At 36.7% G+C, this 25,079-nt stretch overlaps 1 protein-coding gene across 1 annotated transcript in view; it reads right to left on the reverse strand.

The window, feature by feature from the left end:
• LOC117291414 (triple functional domain protein-like) overlaps positions 1-24,860 on the reverse strand; it is a 57,007-nt gene extending 32,147 nt beyond the window's left edge. Inside the window, 3 exon segments of the mRNA XM_033773068.1 lie at positions 3,882-3,981; positions 5,808-5,889; positions 24,586-24,860. Coding sequence (XP_033628959.1) covers positions 3,882-3,981; positions 5,808-5,889; positions 24,586-24,658 — 255 coding nt within the window. The 5' untranslated portion in view covers positions 24,659-24,860.
• Positions 24,861-25,079: the final 219 nt, after the last annotated feature.

Below are 25,079 nucleotides of genomic sequence, written 5' to 3' on the forward strand. Positions count from 1 at the left end.
TAAACCTTGGGAGTTATTGAAATGATTTGATGCAGGAGAATTACCAAGCAATGACATCTGCTGGGGTTTATTGGATTACAATGGATAAGAATGGGGAGAAAAAAACCACCCAAATAGATTGAAATATCCTTTGCCTCAAACTCTAGCCAGTATTAAGCCTTTATCCAGCCTGTATATTTCATGCAAGAAAATGAGCTTTACATGTTCTCGTTCTTTGTATCACAGTCCCAGCCTAATCTCACTGCCACTCCCCCCCCCCCCACCCCCGGGTCAATGAGGGCTATCATTGCTTAGTATGCGCTGAAGCTGGAGATAGCAAAAAATGTGGGGAGGTTGGGGGGGGGGGGGGGGTTGTAAAGTTTCCCAACCATTTAGCTGGAAGGTCCTAACTTCTTCATTCTATATTTGCAAAACTGGCTGGCCAAGATTTGTTTTAGTCTTGTTGATGTATTGTAATGTTTATCCTATTTTGCCTTTTCAATGGTCATTTAGTTTATAATTAAAAACATAAAAAATATAAAAAAAAAGGTTTTATAAAACAAATTATGTTATTTTATATAAACAAAATCTCATTCTCACTGGTCATATTTGGGAAATGTTAGTGTCCGAAAGGGGATTCTCAAACATATATTTAAAGCAAAAATAAAAAAAAGATTATGAATTAGTTAAGTCTGCTTTTCTGAATTAGAACCACAATGTCAATTGCAGAAGAAAATGTCAAGTAAACAATCGCCCACAGGTTTAAAATACAACGTGTAAGTGTCTCACTGAGACACTCAGTCTCTTTGCCCATATCTTACAAACTTATGTTTCCTTCAAAATAAGCCAATACCACTACGAGATACAAACTCTCCATTCTTGCATCCATCAATGCATCCCAGTCACTCAATATTAAATTATTGAATATCAACATAAATATCCTCTTCTATAAAACAATATCAAAAATCTGCATCCAAGCCTCCCCCTTCTCTATGTGTGGACAAGGCCAAATTAGAAATCTCACTCTAGGTGGAAAGAGAACAGACTCCTTAATTAGTGGACCAGCTGACTCACAACTGCCAATGTGTAGGATCGTCTTAGCATCTTGTTCAATGGCCTCTGGCTGGACACAAGATGCCTTCTCACGACGTTGGATAACATGAGATGCAACCTATATAATAATCAATGGTTCCTACTCATCCTTTTTATGTGCATGGTGTGATGGTAGGGGCCTCACTATTTCGTGATGTTTGCCCATACACCTTCATCATGCTGCCACCATCTTGGTCATGTTCCATGTATCCAATAACAGCAGTGAATGCAAGAAAAAAGAACCAGACTACACTTTGTTCTAGCCTCGGTCTAATTAATACACTGATTTTGATTTTGATACAGTTTTTGTTGAGTAATATTATCCTATACGCTAAGTTTCTATTCTTAGCAGCTTTATTATCGGACCTCAACATGCAAGGGGAGGGGGGCACTTGTAAGCATAATTTGTTATCTGATGTTCAAACAGTTGATTGGTTGGATCCAATCACATGGTTCATTACAGCTTGATTATCTACAGGGTTGTTAGCTTTTGATGGTTGGTTGGGTAAATAGGTTAATCTTTATATCAATGGTTTAAAAGCCAATGAGCTAGAAGTTACTGGATAATTAATTGCTTTAAGTCCAGTCTTATCTAAAGTGTAACATGGTCTGTAGCAAACTGCATTCATGACTCTGAGCCACGACCTCTCAATTTGTTAATACTATTTTTAATAATTAAAATTTCATATCCTTTGCTTTTTAAAAACCTTAATGATGTGAGTATAATGAACATCAGTGTCATTGTTTAAATCAAATATTTGTTAAGATATCATATTTATTTGTATTCGTATGTATTTCTTATTTTATTTGCTCTGTTGTATTGCCATGTTTGTGTGTCATTGTCTGAAGAAAATTAATAAAGAAAATAAATTTACTTTGGTCTCCAATTAAATTGTCATGTTTGCTTTTAAATTTGCAAGCACTTGCAGTGAGGACCAGATCTAGGTCATAAGGTCTATGGATCATATTAATTGTTTAGATTATTTGCCCTGTTGTATTGCCATGTTTGTTTGCCATTGTCTGTTTGGCTGAAGAAAATTAACAATGAAAATAGTTTAAAATGAAAAAAGTTCATCAGGCTGGTAAAATATCAACTTATTAAATGTACTTTCTAAGAAACACAGCCAAGTACGTAATTTTGTTTACGTTTCGACTTGTTTCACTAGTCATCCTCAGAACGAGGCACCACCAGTCGGTTGGTGGCGCTGTTGCCTGCTTCGGCCACTGGCTGGTGGTATGGCCGAGTGTGGGTACAGAGACGAGGGAGGGTATGAACTATCACACATATGGGACCCCCTCATACCCCAAGTTCCACCCCGGGGAGGACACAATCAGCCAAACCACCATCTAGTGGCCGAAGCAGGCAACAGCGCCACCAACCGACTGGTGGTGCCTCGTTCTGAGGATGACTAGTGAAACTAGTCGAAACGTAAACAAAATTACGTGAGTATTTGGCTGTGTTTCTTAGAAAATACATTTAATAAGTTGAAAATAGTTTAACTTTTGTATCCCATTAGAATGTCATGTTTACTTTCTATTGTCTGCTTGGCCCAATTATTTTTTCAAAAATAAAAATAAAATAACAAAATAACAAAAAGACTAAATAATATAAAACGTTCTATCTCTGGGTGGTCGAAGCATCTCTTGATACTTACTTGATCACAGCCCTTTTAAGTTTAAGAGGATTTGTGTGTAGTTATTATAATCAAAATTTGCATTTGAATACAAAGTGTCACTCATATCAAACAGGCTGTCCACCGTGTGAACTGGCTTCTCTTCAATATCCCAGGTTTCTGAGAAGGACTTTTCCTTTTTGTAAAACATTAACAGCATAACAAGAGCGCTTAGAAGGGGCTTGTTAAAATAAAATAAAAAAAGGCAACACAAACTAGAGTTTTAAATTGCCAGAAGAGCCCAGTGTATGGGTATAAACACAATTAAGTAATCTTATGTTAATCTGTTTGAAGTGATCATCTTCTACAACTACTGTATACACACAGGAAGGAAGGTAGATATTTTCAAAAGACTTACATTTGACATAAATAATGACCTTGTATTTCAGGTTATTTCCTGACAGGCAGAATACTTCACTGGTTACATGAGAAATGTTACAGTCTGTATCTATCAAGTACTAAACAAATAACAGATGAACAAGTTCTGGGATTGCTTACCACAGTAATCAGTACTTTTCAGTGACTTTTATCATTGATAACTTAGTTTATAAATCAACATTATATTGACAACAACTAATAAACTATGACCCTACCTTTAACAAAATGTTTTGTCTGATGCACTGCTCAAGACATTTCAAAGGTACAAATGGTGTGTGTCTTTACAAATTAGAAATAAAATTAGCTGTTGCAAACAACTTCCCAACCAAATGGACCGATGGTATAAATGCAAAAAATAGTTAATGGCCTGACGTTTCAACCCTGGCAGAGTCTTTCTCGAAGGCTAAAAAATTAGAAGGCTTACAAATTAGGTTAACTTTTTTAAATAGTTTTCATGGACCAAGATTAAAATGGTCAATGTGATACTTTGAACTTGTGAAAATAAAGTAAATCGGGAGAAATTTTCCACCATGCAAAGCATAAACCCAAATGGTGTTGGTAATTTGTAACTTATTTCTTGGTTAAGACCGATAAGCAAAATGTTTTCAAATTGTATTTTATCTACTTTTATATGGTTGATTTTATACTCCAATAAAACTTATCGTGAATTGATACGACCAATCCACATGATAATTATAATGATTTATTAATAGAAAGGCTGCAACTGGTCAATGGTTAGTAATATACAAGTTGTCTTACCTTAACTGCTAAATCTTGGTGAAGCTTTCGTCCTTTTGGGCCGTCTATTCTATCCAATTTGTTCGTGCTCAATTTTCTCACTGGACTAGTCAGCCACTTCCTGAACATAGACATTGTGATGAAGACAACAATTTGACGATTTAGAAAAGAAAATTAATATAGAGAACTGACGTAAATAGAGAATGGCCAAAACTATCGGTGACGCAGGGTAGAACTATCTTCAGTAGTATCTCCAAACATTCAACAGTCAAAACAGACACTTAACCCTGAGGCAAAAGCTGGATAGATTATAGCACAAGCCAAGACCACATCAAGGTCTTTATGATGTCCCTCACAATGGTGGGCGATCAGACTCCTACTACGTACAGTCTCTGTATTTACACATCAGCGTATACAACAGTGCTAACATTTCCTTGAATGAATATATATTCACTTCTCGCTAACCCCTAACTAGCCTGTCCCAACTCATCCACAGAGATATCACTGTAGAGGTGGGCAGCATTTCAACCGTACAAATTCTGACTGGGCATTATTGCCTCATTGCCTGACATCCACTTCATATCTTCTTTGGTTACCATTTTATAGGAAGTGCAGCCTGTCCCATGGGCGGAAGGTCAGGGCTGGTGTAATTACAGGAAAACCACTGCTCAGGGAATCCCCAAAACACATATTTTATAAAAACAAACCACTATTAACCAAAAGTCAAACCACGAACAAACAAATAAACAAACAGCTGTACCATCCAGAAATAAAACAAATTCTCTGAATCAACAGAGTTTTGTAACAATTGGATACAGAAAATAAGAGGCACTTTTCCCATCTATCTGTGAAATATTGCAGACCCAAGGGGTTGTAATGAACCCAACCATAAAATAATAAAAAAGTGATGTAGCCCAAAGAGAAGAGCCTGGAACTCCTGACTAGCCTCAGAAGAGCATTGAGAAGGATTTGTTTGTAGGATATATTGCATTAACTCAATGGAAATATATGACGTACACCCCATCACCGCCAATGTCCTTTTACTACAGGGAAATCATTTCAATGCTGAGAGATGAATGGCTACGTCATACCTACCCAATTCCAAGACAATTTTCCCAACCGCACAACAAAATTTCTACGGAAAATAGCAATTGTATATGAAATGAGGAGTGATGCACAATGGTCAATCTAAAAATAAATGTACCTAGAAATACAACTAGGTGACATTTTGATACCAAAAAGTAATTGGAGTTGAGACTCTGTTAATCATAACATCTTACCAGGAAAAACTCACACACAAAATCAAAATAAATGAAATAAGTATAAGTTGGTTGGAAATAGAGCTGTCGTGTTCTAAGAAGGAAGGTTGAGCGAGTTTAGAGAACCTTGAGAAAATATGAATGTATAAAGCTTCCAAGAATTAACACCTTCAAGCAATTCATTTAAGATGAAGGTCAGATAATTTAGCTGAATCTAGAGAACTTGGAAATGGCGGTGTTTGGAAACCCAGGAACTTAGTTCAATAAAGTATTGGTAAGGATAAAAAACTTCATTGTGAAATATTGTCTGGGATCTTATTGATTATGAAGCTCATACAAGAAACCTTTTTTTCTGTGAAATATTTCCCTGTGAAATGAAGTAATATTCAAGAATACTGAATCTGAATACCTAAAAAGTAACAGCTGATTTTCATTGTTACAACAAAGATGTACATGCTGAATATTGTACATGGTTTTTCACTATTTTCTCCTGACTCACACATGGATTAAGCCCAAATTTCTACATATTTTTTTGTATTTCATCTTTACCCCATGGTTGATCAAACAAAACATGAACACTGTCTGCAACTAAAATGTAACCTCTACCAATCCTGTACAATACTTTTAAAGATAGCAATGAAAGAAATATTTCCTTAAAGGTATTGAACTGAAAAACAGAAGTACTCACTTGATACTGCCCTTCCGTTTCGGAATAGGATGGTCGTTGTTGTTTATTGGTAGTGTGTTATTTGCAGACCCTGCTTCCAAATCTGTACACAAGAAAGCATAAAAAACGATACTCAGTCATTAAGCAAGTCTATTATTTGGGATGGAATTTAGGAAGCCATTTGACACCTGCGAAAAATTACATACCTCAGTTGGCTTTTGATCGATTTTGGGGCAAAATTATAGACGCTGGTTCAGGGTTGACTTACTTAGGGTCTTATTTGGCCATATGGCTGTGTGATTTGTATGTACGGTAACACTGACGAAAACCTTGTGCCATGCATGTGTGTTTACACATGAAATTAGTTCCCTACTTAATGCAAATTTTATGCAAAACTTTCCAATCTTAAAATAATCATCAATGCTCTTTAAAACAAATGCTATTTCAACTTAAAAATAATTGAGGAAACAGTGTATCACAGAATGTGCTGATAACATCCACAAATTGTTTTTATAGAAAAATATTTAATGATTAAAAACAAGTTATCTTGTGATCAACCACTCTTCTTGCAATTCAATAAAATGTTGGAGAATGCTTTCTTCTAAAAACCAAGTCAGAGACTATACCTGTTCATTTTCTGATGCTCATTGTCCAAATTAAACCATATCATAAATTCTCATCATTTATGAGCGAATACTACATTCAATTTAACACATAAATCCCTCTTAAACTAAAGCCAATTGTTCAAAATGGAAAGGCAATTATCTAGTTGCAGTTTAAAAAATAAAAGCAGATGAAAATGATATAACGGTCCAAGGCTTGTGGTTAGACCTTGATTCACTGATGAAGGATCAAGTGTAAAAACCTACAGGCATGGTCAGGTAAAATGAGAATAGATTACAAGTAAATGCATTGTCAGCTGGCAGAAGTCAAGGGTAATCTACACATACTTTCTACCTTGAACTTTATCAAAAAACTGTCTGAAATCCAATTCACCAAAAGACTTCACAATTAACTTCAAAACCATTGATGAGTAGTTAAAACTTGAACTGGGCCCAATTTCATGGCTCTGCTTACCGCCATTTTGTGCTTACGATATTAACATTCTCTACTCACATGGCAAGCGCCAAATTTCTGCGCTAGCTGTGTAAGCGAAGAATGCTGTGTAAGCGAAGAATGCCTCGTAACATTGGGTATGAACCCACACAAGCACAAATTCCCTGCTAACCCTTGAAATATTCTTGTTTCTCCTGTCAGCAATTCTTGAGAATACTGATTGGTTTTCTTATGGCTTTAATGTACACATAAACAACATAGAAATTTAAAGGCATCAGGGAATAATTGAACCAATGAACTAAAAAAAGAAGGTCAAAATGAAACCGTTAAAATACTAAGAGGAGAACCTTTTGCTTTTTAATTTAATGTTTTTTTTTCCTTCACCACTTAAACAGAGTCAAAGTCCGACAGCCACCCACAGATATCGGATCAAAGAAATCTGAGTCAGGTGGAGAAGAAGAAAAAAAATGTACATGACTTATAAAAACTGTTCAGTGTAAACAAATATATGTAATAAATCAATAATGTCCATGGAGCCATCTGTAAGACACCTCACATTGGACAATCTGTGTGGATCTTCGATCAGCCATGTACTCCATATATGCAACCCTGGAAAGGCACCCCCCTCTACCCTTCATGATTTAGAGGGCAAAATAGCGATTGGTTGTCAGTGAAAGACGTCATAGCGTTACACCAATGACGCAGTTCATGTGAATGTAGTAGACCACTTGATCCTGATACAGTGTTCTAGGCTGGACTGTACTTCAACACTGACTGAATAATATATGACATGCCTGTAGATATCTCAAGGAGAGGCAATGGAAGGTGAAGGGGGCCACAAAGGAGGTGATTACGACCTAAGAGGCAAGGGGAAGGGGCAAATTAAATGGTCAATTGTCATGTTATGTTTTGTGTTAATCCAGTTTTAATTTGAATGAACAGATATCTTTACGCGTCCAATTTATGTATGATTGGTTGAATGGTTTATTTATAAAAAGAACATCGCTGACAGAAAGCAATTTTAAGGAATAAATTAAGCATCTAAGAAAAGTAAACAAAAATTAATATTATGAAAATTTCAAGCAGACCCTCTTTTTTTTTAAAAGCAGTATGAAAACATATGGTATAAACAGCAGCAATTCTATTCTACGTCAGTGGGCCTCAATAGTCTCTGTAAAGAATCTGCAGCTCTCGTCAGAGGCACTGGATGAAAATCTAGATTAGCCAGGTCACCCACAACCCCAGCTCTTCCAGTCTCTTGGAGAAACAAGCCACGATATTAATACGGGGAAGGGGAGAGAAGGAAAAAAAGAGGAAGTTTCATTTGGCTCGAATGCGGAGATGCATTCACAGACCGAAAGACGATAAATGACTTCAGGGTTCAAGCCCTGTCTTGTAAAATGTCAAGTTTGTCAGAGATGCAAAAAAAGAAACATTTGACATTGAGTGATTTTTATGAGATGACGCCAGTCCGCGTAAAAGAAAATAATTGAATAATTTCTTGAGTGAATATTTCACGACTGTTTATACTTTGTATTTTGTCTACTCAAATGAGAAGTGTTAGAGGAAGGAGAACCAAAAAACCACCCATTAATTTGATTGATCAAATAATAGAAACTTTGCTGATTGGTAGCTGACAAAGTTGAAATTCATCAGAAGGTTTAGTTTCCTTTACTATACAGGCACATGTCACTCAAGTCCCTTGTTTGATTAATATTGTAAATGACAGGTCGTAAAGTTAAAACCTTGAACATTTCAACCAGGTTATGTTTTAGATGAATACACCAGTCTAATCAATTTAAAATAAATGTATTAAAATTATGTATTAGAAATCAATAACATTGAGAACATATCTGCAGGTTTTTGTTTCTCCAGCCAAGTAAGATAATTGCCACATGACGTTTACAACAAAAGAGAGATAAAACTATTTGGTGATAGACACTATTTATCATGATGTAAATTATGGTATATAAATCAAGCCTTAATTTATGTCATGTCACTTAAATTAAAAAGAGAGAAGTCTAGGTACATTATACTATTATGCTGGTGCATGGAGGAAGAAAATAGGCTGGTGCATGGAGGAAGAAAATAGGCTGGTGGGGGATCCACTGTCGGCAGCCTGACTGTGGTACAACTGTAAGGTTTAGGCCAGGATTTGCTTAAAAGGGTGCCAACATTTGCTGGAAATTTTAGAAATGTTATTTATATTTCTAGATGATTTCTAGTTTTAGTTCCTACATGTTCATTTGTAAGTCAGTGCTGCTACATGTAGTCCATTGATGTGTTTGTTTGTTTGTTTATTGTAGTGTCTGTCCGTAGGTACGGGAACAAAAGCTCTTGCTTCACCCTAGGCCTAAATGGTGTCCTGTTTTTGTGAATATTTATCCCCGCCCTGTGTAAATTGTTAGTACTTCTCTAGTTCGCCTTATATACTTGTTTTCGTGTACCTCCATTTTCATGACTTCCATTTGTATTCATGGCAACATTGAAATAGATGTTTTATCTATGTAAGAACTGCAGTCCAAATAGTTCACTTACAATATATTTACATTAATATGAAAGATAAAACAGAAATCCAACAGACACCCAGACACCCCTCTGGCTAACACTATGTGCATCTGTAATCCATATTGCTGATTAGAAACGTATTCTCTCTGTACGATTATTCAATGATGGCTACAATCATCAGATTACAAAATATAAACAAGATGGGTCATCTACTTAGAAGAGGGATCAATTCTTGGGATCAATACCTTTAGACTGTAATTAACAGTCATTAACAGTCATTAACAGTCACAAGACAGTTAAAATCATTTTTAAGGTCAGCCACTTTAAAAGTGACTTTTTGTCGCTATTGGCTTTCCCTGCCAGGGTTCTTGTCTTTTGTTTCGTCTGTAGTGTTTTGTGTTCCACCCCCACTGGAGATGTTTCCTACACAATCCTTATATCTGCCCGCGGCCAGGCCAGGCTTCTCAGTAATTTGCTAGTGTTTTTGCATATTTTTAGCTGTTCTCTTTCTATAACCATTGTATTGCTTTTTCTTGTAAATCTTTGATGTGCAATTTTTTAATACATGTTTGTGTTTTTTTCATGTTTGCTAGCAAATAAAATGAAATGAAATGAAATGAAATGAAACACACTAAGAGGGTATTACACTGTCTGTCATTTCTACATCAAGCTCACATTCCATCATTTGTTATGTAACTACATGAGGAATGTTGATCATTTCATCTCTTCAATGTGTGCTGAGCATATAGGACAACCAGGCCTGGCTGCTGGTACACATTGTAATGCTGGCCAGCTGAATCAGTCAAAGAGGGCTGTTCCAACATGCACCATCTCTCCCTCTGCTCTATCCTCCATCCCTGCTGGATGGATGGAGTGCGTTTTATACGAAGAGTTGGATTTAATATACAATATAATATAATATATGATTTACTGCTAACCTTGTCGCTCAATGTGACAATATGACAAGCCAGTGGATGGAGCCTGATGCAGAATGGCACAATATTAGGCCTAGGATAGCCAGAGGAAAAACCTGATCAAAGGAGAATTTTAGTCTCATCAGGTATTCTAGAGCCTGGGGGTTAGGTAGGGACAGATAGAGTTGCATGGCCAAGGAGTAAAAAGTGACATGGAGGAGGGGGGGGGGGTCGATGTAATGGATTCATAAATGGACTTATAGTATGTAAATGTTAAGGAAGCAAAATAGGGTTGCTTTTTTACCCCTCATGTTTTTTATTTATTTTTTATTTTAAAGAAATAATTATCTCCTGATTTCTTAGAATTCATGATCTGTAGATGTACATCCTTGGGTTTAAATTATTTGGGCAATCCTTTCCTCAAATACAGAAATTGTTAAATTGAGTATCTGTGATTTATTTATTTATTTTAGAAGCGAGCTGTCACCATCTTAGTCATGTTCCCTTTATGTAACAGCAAAACTAAGTGCAGATTTTCATCATATGATAAAGGGCACAGACTATTGTGCTCCTTCAGCATACTGAATTGCATTGATTCATTTGCTTTCCATTCATTCATCAATGGTTTAGTTATATTTACAAGTCAACACATCAGCCAAGTAAATTAAATTAAAAAAAAACACGACCAGGATGGCTTCTCTTTTCAACAGAGTTCGTACTAAGAATAAAGCTTCTTGAACAGCGATCATCCCTAACATTCCTTTCATGTGAATGTAAAAGTTAATCACTCTACCATCTTGAAAGCACAATAAAAATGAAAATGCTCCACTCAATCCAAACAAGAACTCTAGTTACAAGCCCCTCCCTGATAATAATGCTTAAGATATTACAGCTGAGATAACAGTCAGTGCCACCTCGGAAAGCCAAGAAGAAGATTTCATGACAAAAAAATCCCCGGAAGCGACTTGGCTTCTCTCTTGTTTGCTGTAATCTGGCAAAGCTCTCTGACTCTGAAGATACACAGTAAGAACATGTTAAAGTGCTGCGCGATGACAACATATGATTCGCTTATCGTCATGCATTAACCACTGACATTTATGTTGAAGAAATAAAAAAAGGGCTCTTGATAAGGGCGCGAGATTGCTGACTGACTCTTTATGAGGGAGTTATCAAAATAATTATCACTTGGGTAGTTAGATATCTATAAAAGGCCATAAAACACTGGCTCTATGATTTAGAATTACGTTAGTGCTGCGTCAAACAGAGTGAACAAGTACGACCCCTTTTATGTGGATGCTAAGTAGTACAAAATTAGATGAAGACAAGAGCATTGGATGTGACTTGGGGCTAACTGGGATCATAGAGCAAGACTGGGATCTGTATGGAAATAAATCAGACCTGGGTTTAAAGGGGGAATGATAAGCCAGATATTAACTAAGGCTCATAATTCTGCTTAGCGAAACTGTCCAGAGCCCTATTTCATAAAATTGTAAGCAGGAAATAGTGCTTGGAAAATTTATCTGCCTACCCCGAATTGACGGGGATACAATCTCGCTTTGAGACCTTTTCCTGCTAAGCAACATTTGCCTGTGCTTAGCGACTGCTTTGTGAAATTAAATATACTGCGATAAATCACAGTTAGAAAAGGATTATTCACAAGACTCTTAAAAACACACCCACTGATTTCTTTCCTACATGGTTTTGTGCAAGTAATCCTTAAAAACACGAGGGGTACATTAGGCTTTTATATAAAAACAATAAATAAGCCTAGAAACACTTGAAATATAGGCTCTCCAATCCCTCTTATAAAACAAATCTGAAGAGCACCACTACAAAGTAATGTGGATATATTGCATACGTGTAAATGTTAATATATTTGGTATTCAGACGTGACCCGGTATTGAGCACGCTTGGCCGTGTGTATACCCTGTACTCCTGTCAAGATTCTACTAGGGTTGCTATGCAAGACTTCTGGGTATCCATGCATAATGAGACCTGCCGTCCATGAGCGAAGGAAAGAGAGTCTGTATTTGTGAACTGTGGCGGTAATTTATCTAATTATAGGCTCCGACTTCAAGTGGATCATGTTGTATAGACCTTTATTATTATAACAGGGCTGCCATTTTAAAATTGTAAACCAGACTAAGGCTGTATTTGAATTGATGGCTTGCTGTGGCTATTCCAAGATGGCTGAAAAGTCCTATTCTTCAGCATTACCATGTAGCCAACAGCCTTAGCCAATTGCTGTAGCCATGGAGGTAGCCCACAGCTATAGCTGTAGCCAGAGTCATTGAATACTGATGCAGTGGAAGGCTGGAAGGGTAAATAGTCTGGTCCTTATACTGCTAATGAGAATTTGGTATTGCACATGGGAACCAAGACGAGGTTGGCACTACATGTAGCATTATAGTCCAAAAAGGAAAGTTACAAAATTTTCTTTTTTTCTATATCTGATAAGTATTCATTCAAATCCTATTATTCTTTTTCCCCTGCATCATAAAACCACAGCGCCGTAAAAATACCAAGAATACTTTATCTTAATGTGTACTTGTATTTTTGCGAGAACATATCAGCACTCGCAGGGTTTCACAACGCTTATTGAAGATGTCTTACAAAGCAACTTCTTAATTTTGACATCTGTCATGTTTCCCCAAGGTTGGTGGCTAAAGATTTTGTTATTGATGCTTGTTGCAACCACATCAATAATTATTTTGAAACAATATGGGTTATTATTGTTGCAGCGTACTGTCTCGGTAAAGGGCAACACTGATTCCAGGAAGATAATCATGTCTTCTTCCTTAAGCCTTGGAAGAGTAACTTCACAGATGTCTGCTAATGTTTAAGGGACTGTTTCAACGAACCATAAAATGTCACCAGGAATGTCGTTGGTTAATTTATGGGGAATCTAGAGTGAGAGATGTACATATATGGGCCTGTTTGGTGACAGCTTATAAGCAAACGAATAATTTGACAGATTTGACTTTGGGAATCAGTTAAAACTGAGCATCTGAAATAGTTCTGACTTCAAAAATATGAATCATGGTCTCTGAAGGCCACATAAATTAACATTTCAACATGTTCTGAATTATCACACACGAAATATGCTGTAAAAATCAGAGAGAAATTTGTGTAGGTTGATGTGTATCTATAATGATAACAATTTGGGAGACTGATCATCTTTGGTCATTCACAGTTTGATAAAGCTGTGACACTTTTGTCCTTTTAAAAGCAAGACACCTAACCATTGCTTTTTCCTTCGGATGCGACTGTGTAACGCATGTACATTGTAAAAGAACCAAATGCACTTATCGAAAAGAGAAGGGGTTGGCCCCAGTGAGGTGGTAAATAATTGGGTCTCTGAATTCATCACTGCAATAACCTATCTTTCTGAAAGTTTGTATTTATACTCAGCGCCTTGAGTACCTTTGTTTGGTAGCTACATGCGCTATATAAGACGCCGATATTATTATTTGTTATTACTATTATTTGTAGCTGAGAAGCTGTATTTAAAAGGATGCCCCGAACAACATGTCAAGAAGCATGCATGAGATGGAATTTGGCATCCTGCTTCATCAAACTGTGAATGCCCTAATAGCACACCAACAGAAGGAGGGCCCGGAGAAAAACCCTTGTGGCATAGGATAGAACCATCACACAACTCTACTCACATTGCCTTTGGCAGGAATCGAACCAGGGTCTCTATGGTGACAGGCAAGAGTTTTATGCACTAGCCACCTATAGACTATAGTTTCACGATGTGTGTCTAGAAAAGGAGACGCAAATGATGCAATACAGAATTGTGAAATCCTTGATCAATTGTCATGTTTTAAAGGGAGTCAACTTCAAACAGAAACCATGTTTTCTGTGACTAAACAAGCAGTAAAAAAACAAACACACATGGCGTTACAGAAGACCCAACAATGCCCAAGCACAGGTTATTAATGCAAGATTACTCAAAGCAACTGTATGCAAATCATCATCCCATCACAATCTGCCATTGAACACTGCCAATTACAAAAACTAGGGTTTCAACTGGTAAATTATTGTCCAAATACTCAAATCAAAATAGTTTCTTACTTCATTGCCACACTTGCTGATGTGCAGTACATTTTACATAACACTTTAGGCTATAACATTTCTTGTAAAACAGCTGTTATTATTGGGCAACAAAAACAGCTCAGTCCAACATATCTTGTTTACATTATGTGACTATACAGGAATAGGCCAAGTTACTGATCTCACCTCCAACCCCCCCCCCCCCTCCCCCTCCAAGTCACTTGAGATACCTTTAGCAAGATTCACAAATAGTAATGGTTATTTTAACACTAGCCTCAAACAATTAGGCAATCAAGTATACATGCAAGTGTATCCAGTCACACAACCACAAAGATACATTCAAAGGGAGCAAGACTTGAGGCTATTTTTGTCCTCTTTATATCCCCCCTCTTCAATTCTCCTAAGACGTAATCACCCTGTGGTCATATTGTCTGGTTCCCTGTACAAAGTAGTAGCTATTGTGTGCAATGATTCACTCATATAAAGGGTTCAGACTATTTGTTGCCCTTAGCCTCACTTCGGTTGTATAAATAGAAAAAGGGATGATTGCTTTACCAAGATAGAAATCTTAATTCCAAACCAAGGAGGTGATTGATGGCCAACTTTCTTGGAAGACATGCCTGCTTTCATATTTCCTGAGGTCCAATAGTAAATCAATGGGCAAACCTTTTAACTGACTTGAACAAAAAAAAACAGAGATAAGATGTCACATCCAAGATAAAATCTTTCCCTTCAAATTCTAACAGAAAGTTTTGTGTCTCACAGAATTATTTAAAGACTGGAGAACAGTAGAACGCCTTTTTAAAACAAAAACACACTATAATGAAAGGAAACGTTTAGGCCTACAGCAAAGTGTGTTAACAATTGCATAGAATATCCAACCATTTAAGTACATTTTTGTCTTTAATTTGTTTCGCTTTAAAAACTTTCATTGTTAATGTTTGAGATTTAATTGGATTCAGAGGGAGTTAAACCTACTGGAATGAACAAATAAAGTGCCTAAAATGTCAAATATTACGCTTGTTTCATTCCTAAGGGGCAACTAATTGACATTGAGAAACCGCAAATCTGACATAATGACAAATTATAGCCTTGTCAAACTTCCCATTTTCAAAAGAGTGCAAAACAAGTTTACTCCAGCACAAGGTCATAATATGGCATCTTATCGCTGAATCAAAACCAAGACAATCGATCGATCAACTGAATATAAGCTGCCTATGTTTTCTAGTCCGAGGGTCCCTGCTTTTTCTTAGAACAAGGCCACCACTAGTAACTTAAGGCACCATTTTCTCAAAACAACTGAGGGCTACCTCAAAGCCACAAAAAAATAAACCCAAACCCAGAAGCACAAGATGAAGTTCCCTCAAAGTGCCATGACAAAAGTTCAAGTCAACATCTTCTAGGCGTATTCTAAATAAATTTTCCCTCGCGTCCAGGCGGGAAAAGTGTGCATGGAAAATCTACCTCAAACAAATTTTATTTTTATATTTCCTTGCACTACAATCTTGAGGGAAGTTTTTGTTTATATGCGTGGGTGAGGAACTGAGAAATGTTCACTTTTAAAGAAAACAACTACATTTTAAAATATAATTTATCACTGGGAAAGTATAACATTGAACTTTCAAGGAAATATAGAGACGATGACTGAAAACTAGGACTGGTATCCTGCTCATTTCTGCTGAGCAGAAATTTATTCAGCAAAACTTTCCACTCTATGACCAGTGCTTAAACAGTTTTTACTAAGCAAACTAAATGAGTAAATAACCAGTTGCAATTGGTATTTTACAAGTATTTTGGCTGGTTTTCTTAGTAAGCACTGTTGCTTTATGTATTGTTTATTTTCGCGCTTATAGCAACAAACATACCTTCACTTATTGTTCCGAATAAGTGAGTAGAAAGACAGAGCCAGGAGTCCAGGAAAACGCATCCTAGAAACTGGCACTTTGAATTTCTCAGCCTAGCTGAGATGACCCTTATATGCTTTATATCTTAAAGAGAGTCGCTGTGGCCTGTGTTGCAAACACACCAATTCAGACTATGGGTGGGCTCAATAAGGCGGTAAATCCTTTTAGGCGTGATGCTTCGGGACAACACAGCAAATGAAGCTTATGTAATAATCTATTCCCCCAACCCCACTGCCGATAAATTGAATTCCTTAACAGAGGAGGGGAGACGCTTTTTTCACCCAACTCTTGTTTAGTGCTTTTTGCAGATTCTGCTTGGAATGTTTTGTTGAAGTGTGCTCAATCAAGCTAAGTGCAATATGTTACAACCAAGACAAGACTGGAAGGTGTGTTTGGGGAAGGGAAGGGGAGGGATACAATAAGAATCAACCATCAAAGAGATTGGGTTGAAGCTACACACTTGGAACTCTCTACCACTTAATCTTCGATCTTGTGTTTGTACCGCAAAATTCAAGTCTCTTCTCAAAACTTATCTTATGTCACAGGTTTTGTGAAGCACGGGGGGGGGGGGGGGGGGGGGTGCTTTTTTCCAGATTCTGACACTTCAAAATGGAAATATGTGCCTAAGAGAAAAACTGTATATAACCAGTAAGGTTTCAGATAACTTAATCTCAAAATAATCATGTACTCTTGTCTTCACGTCAAAGACTGCATTCTAACAGTCAATTGCAATTGGCTGACTCCACTTTGCCTGATAACATGCTGACCTACAAAACGTAACGATAAGTGGTTATTACAGACACTTAATTATGCACAGTTCAAGCGTAGTCACAATTTTTACGCTTGGAATTTCTTTCCCTCACACACAACTGCCTCCTTCCTAGCTACACTGCTAGTAAGCACTTTGGGGGGGGGGGGTGTAATTAACCATATTGTACATGGTAGAGTGCATAATTTATTTATGCAAAACACTATCATACAATACTGTGTTTCAATATTGTACAGCCTATTTTTGCCTGAAAAAATATTTTATAATTTTAATTTCAAACTCCCCTTGACTGATACGATATGAATTCAAGTCATTTGGAAGAAATTATTTATTAAACATGACTATTCAACTTCAAAACATAAAAATATTCTATATATCTTAAGATTATATTTCAACTTTGGCTCCTTGCAGTCAGCTTAGATCTGATCCCATAAAATCACTGGAACTAAAGGCTGGATGGTTAAATAGCCAGTTCCCTTTTTTCAAAATGAATTCATTGTTGTTACTGGAAGACAGGGAACTGGACAATGAGCCTCTTCTCTTCTCACTCTGCCTAATAAGATTCCAAAGGTAACCGTTCATGACAGTCCAGGCACGCCATGTTCCTTACCATGGGTCTATTTATAGCCGTGTGAAGATACTTATACTGTCAACAGCAAAGTACCAAGCACTGGTACAAAAAAGGAACGATTCTAGTGGAAGTGAAAAACAATCTCGACTCTGGACACCACAGATTGTTTCCTGTTGGCACAGATGACAAGTGCGTCTAACAGACTTCACCAAATTGTTGCCCCAAAAATAAAACTGCATGATGTATTCACAGAGAGAGAGAAAACAACAATACACCAGTCAAGACAATCTTCTTTTCTAATAATAAAGTACATCAATATATCCCCCATTTTCTATATTGAGTTTTTAACTATCCTTGTCAAACTGCAAGTGGTTAGACTGCAGGACTTGCAATCACAAGGTTCTGTGTTCGAATCCTACCAAGCCTACAGCTGATTTCACAATGACTACAGAATATGTAATGTTGTCTTGTTACTGAGTCACAATTTCTTAATTTGTGCAACTCATAATATAGTCACAGACAACCAACCAATGTTCGTAATAAGAGAGATTTGCTGTTGCCAGCTTGGTGTTTATATTCCCTTGTGGGAATTTACTGAGATCCCTTGAACTTTGAAGATGTGTAAACAATCAAACAAACAAACAATCTTGAGACTGGTGAGGGAGTAAATCCACTAGGTTCAACAGCAATGTAATCACACCATTTTCCAATGAAGACCATGTTGTTTTTTGATCTGTGTGGAAGTATGGTTGAAGTCATTCCAGGTAGTGTGCTTCCTCCCTCAAGAACTCAGGAACAGATAAAAACCCAAAACATCCTCCAGAAGGACTTACAACTGAAAAACTTGGAAATGAAACATTTATGAGTTCTCAAAACCTGCATGTCATGCATCTAATTCAAAGAAACTCCCATTCATCGAGACCAGATTTCCATGTACGTAATGTATTTTTGATGAAGAAACTCACCGTCTATTATATTTTCTAAAGCTCTGGTTTAGGAATTACAAATGATAACTTGCAAAGTGGCGGAAATGACGGATATGACGCCAGCAATTGCTTATAAATTCTGTTTCAAGGTTATTTGCCGCTGGCATTGTTAAAACCTTGGGGAAGGCCCATGTATATGTACATGATCATAAAGGTTCAATATTACCATGCTAGTCAAATTATATGTAGTAGCATGTAATATCAGAGACTCTCCAATGAAATTTGAGGGAGATCTATTTAGATTTTCCCTGCTACGTTCTAGGTAGATGAGCGTGGCGGTGCAAACATAATACAACCATCAATCAACTGAATTCATTTCAGCTGACAGTACGGCTACCATGGAATGATTGGTGGGTTCGGAGGACGCAGACAAAAATACAAAAAAACTGAGGAAGATATTTTGTTGTTATTGTTTTGGGTCTCATTTTAGAAGTAACAGATGGTCATTTGAAATGAAATGCTGACATTCTCTTTAATTGAAGCCATGAGATTTACCACACACAGTGAAAGTTATGAAGAACAGTTATTTCATTTCAATCAATTGGCTGTGAATCAAATTTGTCGCTGTCTTGTATCCTGTGTACAAAAACAGGGACCAGCCTCAATTTGATGATATAAAAGAAGTATTTGCTAATGTATTTATAAACACAAATTCTAAAAATTACAATATTCAAATAATGTGAAGTTTCCACTGACTTTTTAAAGATTTTCATTAATATACCGATTACAGCAAAACTACAATTATAAATGAATCATCTGTTCTGACACATTCAATAATTTTTCTCAAAAAATAACATTGTATAATCAGAGCACATTATAAAAGTGTACAATTCCATGATTCATTGACCCTTGTTGACCATTGACAATTACATTGCACCATTTCTTATCAATTTGGAGCAAACTGGAAATACACATCGATTAGAAATCCATGTTTTTATCGAAGGCCTTGTAAGAACTGGTGGCAGCAACTGCGACTATGGCTTGGTCATCATGTTAACAAGCACTGATGCTTATGTTAAAGCACATCCCTTTGTAGAAATCACTGCCGCCATTTCAGACACAGTCTAATATCCCCCAAATCAGATTCCATTTCTCAATTAAACGAACTAGAGGTGGGGGGGGGGAGGAGGGGGAAGACAGATCAACCCAAACTTAAGGAGATCATTTTATATCTTGTGGCATTTTAACACAGATCATATTTCTAAGTAGATATCCTTCCACCAGTCAATTCTGCCCAGCATGGGGTATTCATTATAGAAAGTTGACCTTGATTGAAACAAGTAATAAGTAATCACCACATCTGGCAATACCGAACTGAATTAATCTTCGACCTGAAAGCCCTACTTCTAATATCCTCTTCACTAAAAAACTGGAATCAAATCCTGGTCATGCATCACAAGAAAACAAAGCGGTAGAATTTTAAGGAGAAAGAAAACGATGACTGCAATACTCAAATGCATTCTCTAAAAAACACTATGTCTGAATTATTGAGCACAAACTGACTCTGTTAACACAACTAAAAGTTTAAACGCCAATATTAAGAGTCCAAAGTCCAACAGACTGGTCTGTAGTCCTACAACTCATTAAGCCAACGCATCTCTCTAACTCTCCTCCTCACCCCCCCCCCCCCCCCCCCGACAAACCTTGCACAGTTGGATGCATGCAGCAGGCTAGTCAAACATATGACGTGGGGTTTTGCGTAAAGTGGACGTGCCGTGTGTACTTAAAATAGTCTGAGATGAATACCGGTTAGAGAGAGTGTTTGTCTACACGCACATCCCATCACACCAGCAACAGCCGACAACAGTTTGTTCTATACACTTTTTTAATTACGTCTAATTTTTGTTGTTGGTTTAAATCAGAAGGGAAAATGGCTGTGGGGCATCTGACTAAGTGAGTCTTATGATGCGTTCCTTTTTCAAATAGTTGAGTCCTAATGAAAGTGTGGGGAAAGTTAGGAGTCTATTACCTCAAGTCATACAAAAAAGGTGTAAAGCGTTGTTTTATTTTTTACTCTCTCCGAACAAAATTTTAAATATAATGTCATTGAACATCAAAAACCAATGGGTGTGTACATTCAAACGAGGAGTTTCTGCACCAGCAATGAGCTCAAATTCAATGCTATCTTGATTGAATATCATGAGAATTTAGGAATGACCTGAAAATTCTCTGTACAAAAAAGTACAGACCATTGAAATGTGATGTCATCAAACGCTTGCGAAATTAGACCAAAATTGGACTTGAAGAATATCACAGAGAGGCATTTTACACAATTGTAAAGTGGGTAAAAGACTTTGAATCCCCCCTCTCAATTTTCCCTTAGGACTCTTTCCCCAAATTAGTATCACACAACCAATTTTGACCTTGGGCACCCTTTTCAGAAAACTAACAAACCATTTCTCAATCCAGTTCTCAATCATTGAAAGCACTGTATAATCCTGTCTGAATTGAACACAATATAGTATTGTCTATTTCACAAGAAGGCACCGATTGAACTCGAACCCCATCCAGGGGTGACAATTCATGGGTCCTGGTTTCTTTTGGTACCCTGGTATTCCAGAGTCTTACCACTAGATTTACAGACTCTCTACCCAACTACAAATATGGTAAATTAGAGCCTTGGGACAAATTGAAATCTTTCAAAGTTCAAAAAGCTAGGGGAAAAAAAACAACAGAAATAAGTTTAAATCATTACAAATCACAGACCTTGCCATCTAAGAAATATTTTCAAAGACTGGATATAAAAAATTAAAAATAAATCTGCTACAAAAACTGTTTGAACCAAACCAAAATAAGTGTTTGTTAGTCCCTTGTTTGCTTAATAATCAACTCGTTATTGATATGGTTATTAAAAAAAACATCAACAATTTAGAGATGTCTTTAAATCCCTGCTGTAAACTACTAATAGCAGCTACTCTCTACAGCATTTAAAAAGGTTTCTTACCTTTCAAAGGGCTTAAGACCTCAACTTATAAAAAAAAACATGCAGAATAAATATAGCTTTATAGTAAACGAACCAGCTACATCACCTGCTAACATAGAAATTCAAACTACACAGCATATATCTGTGCTTTGTGACGTGACAGCCGATGCTATATAGTTACTATTATACTTCAAATGCCTGAGTCTATCGTTTCATCGTGACGCTTTGTGCCCATTAAACTAGAACGATAAAACACTGATTCTCGGGATTATGTATAGATTTCTTACATGTGTTACAATCACTGTTGTCAAGAATGGGTCACTTGTGGTGATTGCTCCAAATGACAGATAAAAGAAAACATAAGGACAGTTTCTTATTATTGACTTGTCCAATGCTTGGTAATACTTTTCATTTTATTATATCATATTTCATATTTCATTAAGCGTCTAGCAAGCGCCACTAGTAACAGGATGAACTACAAGCTACAACCATGGAGGAAGAAAATATAACAAAGTTTTGTTTTAAAAACATGGTGTTCCGCATAGACATACCACAACCCCAAGGACTTTCTGCACTGACCAATAAAAAAGTTATCAATATAAACCGCCAATGTATAGGGCTAGATAGCTCAGTTGGAAGAGCGCCGACACATTATCCGGAAGTCGTTTGTTCGAATCCCACTCTGTTCATCTTGGTTCAACCCAAAAATCAAATAAAAAAGTTGAGATACATATACAGCACTTTTGAGTAAGTGGTTTACATTGTGTATCCTAATGTGGTTTAGCAAAGTTGTTATTCCTTCAGTCATGAACTTTTCCCAAGGGTACTGAAAAAGTACAACCCAAGGTACCCTATATTATGCAACAGCTGACTACCTTGTCTGCAAGGTTAAACAAGAAATAAATGGAACTACCATTTGACAAAATGTCTGTGTTCAATTGCTCAGGGATATTCTGAAATGCCCTGAATTCCAGAGACTTCAAAAACACCTGCATTCTTTACTATGTTGTGTATCGGTATATTAATCTGGATTACTGCCTTTGAATGCTTGTTTTTGTACAGTAAAATTAGCTTTTAACTCCGTTATAATTCTCAGCGAGACCAGGAAGTAGTGTACAGCCACCACTGATCGAAAACTGTCAAACAAACAAACATAAACCACACAACAAATGCCAATAGTTGGACCCCAACAAATTCCTTAACAACAACAAAATGAAATAAAATTCAACAACCTAAATATTTACAAACAACATAGAATACCAGATGTATCAAATTTACATTTGCACCATTTGTTTAAGAACTTACTTGTTATTTTTCACCACTTTCATTGGACTCTGTCTTGCAAAATCAACGAATCACAAATTCGAGCTCAACCTTTAACCCCCCCCCCCTTTCATTAAAACCTGTCAGTTTTAAAACTATACGTGTCTTGTGTACTTCAACTTACCATTACTCTATGAACTTATAGACCGTTATGATTAAATATGTATGACCGCTTGAGTAAAGAGTCAGAGAAATTTCCACATGCTGGCTGTATTTGAAGAAGGCCCCTCAAGTTTATCTTTATACAAATACGAAAGCTTAAGCTGGGACCATAAAGAGTATATTTATATAAACTACGGCTCTACAATAAACAAACAGGGGCCTACAGGCTTTGCCTTGTCTTGTACAGCGTTATTAATCTTTTAAGAAACATAACACTGGGGTGTGTGCAACATTGAAATATTTGTTTAAAAGGAATGATTATAATAAAAAAAACAATTTCATAAAAATAGTAGTATCGGAAACAGTATCTGAAAGCTATCCTACACTGAACATTTCTGCCAATTTGTATTTTGTGTGTTTGTTTTGTATTTTTTTTTGTGTTAGCTTAAATTTTTCCATTGCAGACTCTGCTCCGTTCTTTGGTCATGAAATACATCTGTGCATTATAGCAAATATAAACAAATCCAAATGCACATTTATTATAAAATGGTAAGCCTCATAATTGTTGGCTTGATTAAATAGGAACGGAGCCTGCACCCTCGCTATGTTCCTCATCACTGCTTTTTAAATGGTTTATAATAAATTAGGAGATTATTTTTCTATATTTATGGGATTTAGTCATATTCCTACTCTAATGATCATGCCTGTTTTTTAAAGAACAGTAATAATAAATAATAATAATAATAATAAGATTGTAATGCGCACGTATCTTCCCTGCTGGGTGTTCAAGGCGCAGAAGCCAAAAATAGGGGGGGGGGGGGTAACAATAAGTTCAAAACCTTTAGTTTTCAATTAACAAAACAAACCATGAAATAATACTTGGTGGTCACGTTACAGCAAAATCAAACAACTGAAATACTGAGGATTTTACCCTTTAACAATCCTGTGTTTTGTCTCAAAAAAATAACAACACTAATAATGAAAAAATTGATCAGGATATAATGTAATTGCTTAATTTTTTTCCGAACATAGTTTAGGTTTGAAGACACGATATGCATACATCAAAGAGAAATAAAATTATTCAAATTATTATAATATGTCACAATGCTGGTAGTAATCACAATGAACTTTTTGATATAACCGAAACTGTCAAAACTGAAATGCTTATGACATACCTAAACAACAAAATAAACAAAATAACAGGCTCAGCTAATTTATGCCCACATGGACTGCTAAATTAATAAACAATACTTTCCTTTGGTCTGTCCTTGGCTTCAATATGTATTTCCAAACACATAAACAAGCAGCCATTACAACAAATGAGAGCAACAATTGGCCTGTCATAGTAGCAGAAAGCAGAGATATATTTCTCTATAATTACATTATTTAGGAAGGACGGTACAGCTGCTATTGTATGCTCAAAACATGTTGAATTGAAAGCAAGAGAGAGAAGAAAAGAGGCGGGTTACAAAAAAATCCCTGCAGATTGTACACAAACGATCATACAGACCTTGCATTTGATATCAAGGCAGATGACTACAAATTCATAATCTACACTCATGAATTGTAAACTATCATGGAAGACCTACAATCCTCCTAAATAACAGAGGCCCTGCAACATCATCATCAACAACAACAACAACATCATCAACATCAACAACAAGAGAGAAACAAGAAGATGCCATACCTTTTTTGCCAAGGATTCTTCTGAAGGAACGCCTCAGCCTCGTGCCCCGATTGTTATTAATATTTCCTTCCATGTTTTCCTCGGAAAAGCTGGGCGGTATAAAACTAGAGCTTCGTGTCCATATATTACGAGGTGACGATCGGCGGGGACAAAAAAACAGAGAGTAGGTTTCCTACCCTGTTTTGTCTTTATTATATTGCTACTACTACTACTAGATAGGTAGTTCCCTGTGAGGATATGCTAACTGCACTGTGCGATGAGCAGTGCACACTATGTTGCTGGATAGACTGAGAGCTAGCAAGCTCGCTACCATGTACATGTTTATGCTCTCATTATAATGCCAACATCTGTCCTCAGTTTTTTTTCTTGACTATGTGGCTGTTCTAGTTGCGGGGATTACTCCCTCTGCACAGGGCTGCATCATGATCATGTGTGTTATTGGATGATGATGATGATGATGATAACGATGGGAGAGTAGGGTATCACCAAATGCA

This window comes from Asterias rubens, chromosome 6 (assembly GCF_902459465.1).
Source record: "Asterias rubens chromosome 6, eAstRub1.3, whole genome shotgun sequence".
In the NCBI taxonomy this organism is placed as follows: Eukaryota; Metazoa; Echinodermata; class Asteroidea; order Forcipulatida; family Asteriidae; genus Asterias; species Asterias rubens.